Source organism: Hyperolius riggenbachi, chromosome 8, assembly GCF_040937935.1.
Source record: "Hyperolius riggenbachi isolate aHypRig1 chromosome 8, aHypRig1.pri, whole genome shotgun sequence".
NCBI lineage: Eukaryota > Metazoa > Chordata > Amphibia > Anura > Hyperoliidae > Hyperolius > Hyperolius riggenbachi.
The window spans coordinates 60054820-60062307 of NC_090653.1; the positions used below are offsets into that span (position 1 = coordinate 60054820).

The 7488-nt window shown below is 41.1% G+C and overlaps 1 protein-coding gene across 1 annotated transcript; it reads left to right on the forward strand.

Moving 5' to 3' along the window:
* Positions 1–833: 833 nt before the first annotated feature.
* Positions 834–1790, forward strand: LOC137527343 (olfactory receptor 8A1-like). Its single transcript, XM_068247852.1, has one exon. The coding sequence runs from the start codon at positions 834–836 to the stop codon at positions 1788–1790; it is 957 nt and encodes a 318-aa protein (XP_068103953.1).
* Positions 1791–7488: the final 5698 nt, after the last annotated feature.

The following is a 7488-nucleotide window of genomic DNA, read 5'->3' on the forward strand; positions in this document are numbered from 1 at the left end:
CCCTTGCGCAATTGTCAATATTCGAATTTACTTGATTAGCCGCACCTAGGCTATGCATATACATAGGTTAGGATTTAGTTAGTGTTAGGTCCCCTCCCATGGAGCATTGACTTCTTCGCAGTGGGAGGGACGAGTACTTAATAGGTTGCATGCAAGCTGTTACGGAAACCAACATCCTCCATTGGTAGACAGGTCATGTGTATGCTAGGTGTGTATTTTATCCCACAAGCGGGGCTTGCACTCTTTTGCAGGTAGGCACTTGTCTGTTTTTAAGTAGCGCTGTTCATTTCCTTGCCATGTACTAATTTAAATCATTTTTGGTCAGCTGCTCCCACTTATCAGCTTTGCTTTTGGTGTATATGCAGAGCTTCAGTTTGGGTTCAAGGTGCGTTTGCAGTTTCTGGGGGGGCTCAGCGAACCTCTGATTCGAGGCCATTCGGAGGCGGCCTGGTGATGCGCTGATCCACCTTTTGCGCAATTTGTAATATTTCATGGCCCATATGCAATTCAGTTTTCCTCCTTGGTTTCTCCATGTTGCTATTTTCACATCTTGACAATAAAATGTCTTAGCCCCCCAGCAAGCAAGAAAATGCAAAAAATCTATGTGATAGTACGTTTTCTACTACTTTTGGTACTTTTTTAATTGTGAAATGCCAAAAAATTATTTTAAAGAGAAGATGAAAAATTATCAGAAAACTGAGAAGAAAAAGGTGAATTGTGTATGGGCTTGAATGTCACAGATGAAAACCTGTAAAAACACATTTTTTTAACATGTCTAATACCTAAGAAAAACAGTGAAAAATAACTGCACATTCTTTTAAAGACAACAGAGAATGGATCAAGGCAACAAAACATTCATCAAATATTTCATTATTAAAGGAATTTCTGATGTCCCAGAATTACAGCTTCCAATTTTTTTGTTGGTTTTGCTAATTTTTCTCACCACTTTAGGAGGTAACATGACCATTCTCTTGCTGATCTGTACAGATCATCAACTTCACACTCCAATGTACTTCTTTCTGGCCAACTTGTCTGTCCTTGACATCTCTTGTTCTACAATTACTCTTCATAAGGCCCTTCTAACATTTATGACGGGCGATAAACTGGTTTCGTATGTCAGTTGTTTACTGCAGATGTTTTTCTTCTTATCTTTCACTTGTGCTGAAGTTTTAATTTTGACAGCCATGGGCTTTGACCGCTACGTGGCCATCTGTAACCCCTTGCGTTATCGTACAGTCATGACGGACAGAGTGTGTTGTGGCCTGGCTGGGATTTGTTGGGTTGTGGGACTCTTGGACATCATGCCTTGCCTTTTAAAAATATCCTCCTTCACTTGTTACTCATCATCCGAGATCAACCATTTCTTCTGTGACCTTGTGCCATTGATGAAGGTTTCCTGCAGTGATATTTCTTCTCTGCAGCTTTATGTGATGATTGAGGGAGTTTTCCTGTCTGCTTTTGTTCCATGCATGCTTACCTTTATATCCTATGTTTTCATTATCAGAACCATCCTAAGAATTAGTTCCAGCATTGGCAGACGGAAAGCCTTCTACACTTGCTCCTCACATCTCACGGTTATCACCCTTCTTTACGCCACCTTGGCTTATCAGTACTTCAGACCAATTGATTACATTGCGCTGGAGACTAATAAACTTTCTTCCTTGTTTAACACTACAGTTGTACCCATATTAAACCCTCTCATCTACAGCCTGAAAAATAAAGATGTAAAATCCGCTTTAAAGAGGAGGTTAAATATATCTAAACATGTTTTTAAAAATCATCCCATTTAGATCATTTTTGACTCTTAAAGAGACACTGAAGCGAAAAAAAAATTATGATATTATGATTTGTATGTGTAGTACAGCTAAGAAATAAAACATTAAGATCAGATACATCAGTCTACTTATTTCCAGTACAGGAAGAGTTGAGAAACTCCAGTTGTTATCTCTATGCAAACAAGCCATTAAGCTCTCCGACTAAGTTAGTCGTGGAGAGGGCTGTTATCTGACTTTTATTATCTCAACTGTTTCTGGACTATTTACTTTTCCTCTGCCAGAGGAGATGTCATTACTTCACAGACTGCTCTGAAAGAATCATTTTGAATGCTGAGTGTTGTGTAATCTGCACATATTATAGAATAATGCAATGTTAGAAAAAACACTATATACCTGAAAATAAAAGTATGAGAATATTTTCTTTGCTGCTAATCTTCTAGTAATTATTCATAGTACACAACCAATTCATTATATCATATTTTTTTTTCGCTTCAGTGTCTCTTTAAGTGTCTTGTATGTGTAGAGTTCTCTTTCGTATGTGTAGTTCTGTGCAATTTTTATTTTTATTTTGCTCTGTGACAAACATTAAGTCATTGAGCTGCCGAACAGGTAAGCAACGGAAATTCTAAACATGAGATTAGGGATGTTCAATCATTTAGATTTCACGTAATAGAATTTTCCGCATTTCCGGTTGGAAATTGGCATTTCTGATCACAAATAGTAAACAGGAAATTGGACTTCTGTGGAAATCCTGTTTGCCACAACTCTGTAATTTTAGCCCAATCACAGAACTCAAAAGCGTTGGACCAATCAGAGAATTCAGAATGTTTCCGCAAAAATCAGATTACCATGGTAATTTTAGACCAGTCACAAGGCAGATTTACCATTTTTTCTAATCTTGATTTTTTTTTTATTCTCTGATACAAAAAAATTACAAGTAAAATACTCCTTGGAAATCAGAACAAACATAAAAACAGAAAATCAGAAATTGGCAGTGGCAGAAATTGGAATTTCCGTGGAATCGGAATTGGGAAATGGGAATTTCTAACCATCTCTATATGAGATAATGAGCACAGCAAGAAGCTTTTAACTTCTAAGTAGTTGATTGTGAAACTATTGAACTCAGCATGGACTTGATTGTGAAACAATTGTTGTGGTATTACAACAAGGAGATATGTTAGGTAAGTATCTCCAGTACTGACAATGGAGAAGATCAGGAAATGTATTCGTTTGGTCAGGGCATAATTTAAATATGATGGCCCCCATAGGCAAATTTCTGCAGGCAGGCTGGGCCAATCCCACCACACCCATCTGGGGTGATTAAATCAACTCCCCTCCCTTCCCCCACAGATATTTCAGAGTAGCATGGTAGCGGAACTTTATAGTTTACCTGCTTCTGATGGTGGGATAGGTTCTCCTCAGTCCTCTGCTCAGTGTAGACGTGCTGTGCAGCCTATCACCTTGCTGCTCCTAATACTGTATGTCATGTGACATGCATCGGAAGCGGCAAGGTGAGAAGCTGGATGGCAGCTACACTGAACACATGAGTAAGTAGGACCTGTCCTGCTGCCGGAAGAAGATATAGTATGCACACACACCCTTAGCCCCTGGTCCTCTCCGTGGTCCCGCTGAAGTCGCACATGCCAGCCTGTCCACGCACCCGGTGCAATCATGTGCCCATCGCCATAAGAATCCTGCACAAGCATGCTTCAATCTTACGAGAACCATGCATGCACAAGATGCTTACGGTGACCGGCATTAATGAAGCCACCAGTGGGACCATGGAGGGGACCCAGAGGATGTCAAGGGACCTCGCGGTCTACGGGGAGGGGGGAAGCTGGAGAAAGCCCCAGGTAAGTTCAGATTCCACTTTTTTCACTGTTTAGGGTCCGTTTAAAGGAATACTATCGATTCACATATTTTTTTCAATTGACACAGGAATTGTTTGGGAAGTGCTGCTAAGTACTGGTGAATACATTTTAGTAGCAACTTCTTTGTTTACTGTTAGCAAAATACATTCAAAGTTTAATGACGCCAAAACTGACGGCTGACTGAGTCATGAGGAGAGGGGAAATTCCCCTCACACTTGATCAGTTAACTCTGTGTGTAGCTCTGTGTGTGACAGAGAGAGACAGGACACAGGAGCTGCAGCTGTTGGGAGCTCTGTTTCTGACTGAAGTGTCTGAAGAGAGCAGAGGAAATGTAACTAATTCTCACAGCTTTTTCATATTTTTTTGCTTTCAGAGTTTGATATGTTTGATATTTGCTTTCTGTATATGCAACTCTGGCTGTGCATTGAAGCAGACACCCCTTCTGAAATGGATTTGTCCCAATATAGCTAAATCCTACCCTCAATAAATTACAGCTTTTGCCTCTGATATTTAACATGAAAAGTAGGAAAATGTTTACACAGCTACTTAGACATTATTTGTACATTGTCATTTTAGAACACTTAGGTATCAATAGTATTCCTTTAAGTAAATCTGCTACAGATTCAGTAACCATTAAAAGTCCACAAATACATCAAGGTTTGCAATATATTTTATCATGGGTGTCTATGGGCAAGGGTAAAGTGGAGGTGGACAAATTCTTGCCTGAAAAAAATACGAATTTAAATCAAGAAATTGATGCCAAAATGTGCTTGTATCAAAAGATCTCTTATCCATGTTGGTGGGGTAACTATACTCTACCCCTTTCTTAATATTTTTATAAGCAAGACGTTTTAAATCAGGATGATACCATTTATTAGCTAACTAAAAAGAATAAGAATAAGCAAGCTTTCGGCCTTGCAGCCTTCGTCGGGCTTAAATCCTGTTTGCTTGCAGGCTGATGGTACAGACAGCTTTATACATGCAACATCACAAGGGAAAACATAGATTTTTTTCAAGCATAAATACATGTCATAAGATGCCTTAAGTGAAACAGAACATCTGAATAGAGTGGGAGGTTGTCAGCTGAGTTAAGAATCCTTGTTTACACCATGCTCACAGACCTGGGAGTTGAACTGACACAGAGGTATCGTAAATTCTGAGTTCACAAGTTTAGCTATATAGGCTGAGAAAGAGTTTAAATATCATCAACTTTACACCAATATAAATAGTTTTTGACCTTATTCAAGCCTTTGTCCACTGCTTTGAACCAATTTACAGCATGTAAACGTGTCATTGCCTTGAAGGGTGGCTTCAAAATGTCAAATGATTGATTAATAGCAGAAACAAAATGTATAAATTGGTTCAAAGCAGTGGACAATGGCTTGAATAAGGACAAAAACTTTTTATATTGGTATGAAGCTGATGATATTTAAGGTCTTTCTCAGCTTATATAGCTAAACTTGTGAACTCAGAATGTACAATATAAAAGAGAAAACCGAGAGCCCAATATGGTGTAGTATGTTATGATAATTGGTTAAATGGTTAAGTGAGGATGATTATACTCACAAACAAGGTGTAACGATAGGTGTCAGCAACCAGAGAGAGAATCTGATTTTTGGCGATCTGCAGTATCCCCAAGAATACAGATATACCTGATTATTGGGGATCTGCAGAATCGCCAATAATCAAATATGTCTAACCTCTAGACACCTGAATGTGTAAGTGTTTTGGTGCAACAGTAAGCTTTGGACCACCGGGGTAGCAGGTGGTCCAATAAGTAGAGAAGACTCTACTGCAGTCAAGGACACCTGGAGAGGGAGTCCCTGACTGATAAGGAGCAGTGTCCCCTTGGAAGAGCAGGGGACCCCTGCGGAAAGGCTGGACACCCTGCGGAGGGTGACAGCCAGAAGGTCAGACAGGCCGGGTCGGCAACAGAGTATCAGATATGCAAAGTACCAAATCAGAGATCAGAAGAATAGTCAGGAAAGCTACAGGTCATAGCAGATATCAGAACAAGGCCTAGTCTGAGGTGTGAGGTCCGTGATCTCAACACCCTGGAACTATTCTAGAGAATAACACAGATGATATACAATATTCCTAGTCTGGGGTGTTAGGGCCGTGATCTCAACATCCTGGAACTATGCTAGAGAATAACACAGATGGTATACAGTATTCCTAGTCTGGGGTGTGAGGGCCGTGATCTCAACACCCTGGAACTATGCTAGAGAATAACACAGATGATATACAGTATTCCTAGTCTGAGGTGTGAGGGCCGTGATCTCAACACCCTGGAACTATGCTAGAGAATAACACAGATGATATACAGTATTCCTAGTCTGGGGTGTGAGGGCCGTGATCTCAACACCCTGGAACTATGCTAGAGAATAACACAGATGATATACAATAACTGGCTAAGTGTGGATTACCAGGTCATCCTGGTTCCACCACACTGGAAGATCTGACTAAGGTCTGAGTGCTAACACATAAGCATTCGCAAGGCCAGACAACCAGCAACTGAACAGCAAGAGATATATATAGTAAAGCACCCCCCAGCGCCGCCCAGCTCCCATCAACCAATCAATAGCCGAGCAGGAATCAGCTGACCATCCCGATCAGCTGATCTTCCTCCTATTGGTATAAAGAGCCTGTCTAGCGGCGCGCGCTTAGCTCTCCATCTGTGTGCACTACTAGGTCCAGCTAACCCAGACTCATGTTGTTGCAGGGAATCCGCCGCACTGGACGCGGAATCTGCCGCTTTGCCGTCAGAACATGCGGCGGCCCCCACGCCACTCTGCCCATGGGCACCACCAGCTCCAGACAAACCAGACGCCTGCTGACGCGGACAAACCGCCGCAACAGACGCGGAATCAGCCGCCTTGCTGGCAGAACATGTGGCGGCTTTTCCGCTGTTTATCACACAAGGGTTACCATTCAGGCAACCACTATAAAGGCAGGTGAGGAGATTAGGCCTGTCCTCACTCAGGGCTAAGAAGTCGCTCTCTGTAGAAAGGAATCAAGATAGAGGTAGCACTCCCCCCCACCAGGATTGGACACAATGTATTTCAATGCGGAACAGAGGCGTGGTGGTGGAAGTGGTGGACTTGCCTCACAAAAGCAGACAAGAGATCATGATTTCATATAAATTAACACATTTATTATATGGTACCCCAGACAGAAATGCAACGTGTTTCGCAGGTCAAGCCCGCTTCATCAGGCAAAATTGGGGACAACAGGATATCTGTAGTAACGAAATTAGCGCCTCACTGCGAAACGCGTTGCATTTCTGTCTGGGGTACCATATAATAAATGTGTTAATTTATATGAAAACATGATCTCTTGTCTGCTTTTGTGAGGCAAGTCCACCACTTCCTCTAAGCATTTTTAAAGGTTTTAAGAATTTTTATCCTGCTGGTGCCTCTGTTCCGCATTGAAATTCAGAATTTACAATACCTCTGTGTCAGTCCAACTCCCAGGTCTGTGAGTGTGGTGTAAACAAGGATTCTTATCTCAGCTAACAACCTCCTACTCTATTTAGATGTTCTATTTCACTTAAAACATCTTAATGACATGTATTTATGCTTGAAAAAAATCTGTGTTTTCCCTTGTGATGTTGCATGTATATAGCTGTCTGTACCATCAGCCTGCAAGCAAACAGGATTTAAGCCCGATGAAGGCTGCAAGGCCGAAAACTTGCTTATTCTTATTCTTTTTAGTTAGCCAATAAATGGTATCATCCTGATTTAAAACTTCTTGCTTTTACTGATGGCTAACATGGTACAATACCCTACTGCTACTTAATATCTTTATCTCACTTTCAAAAGCTGCATATGGATGTAGTGAAT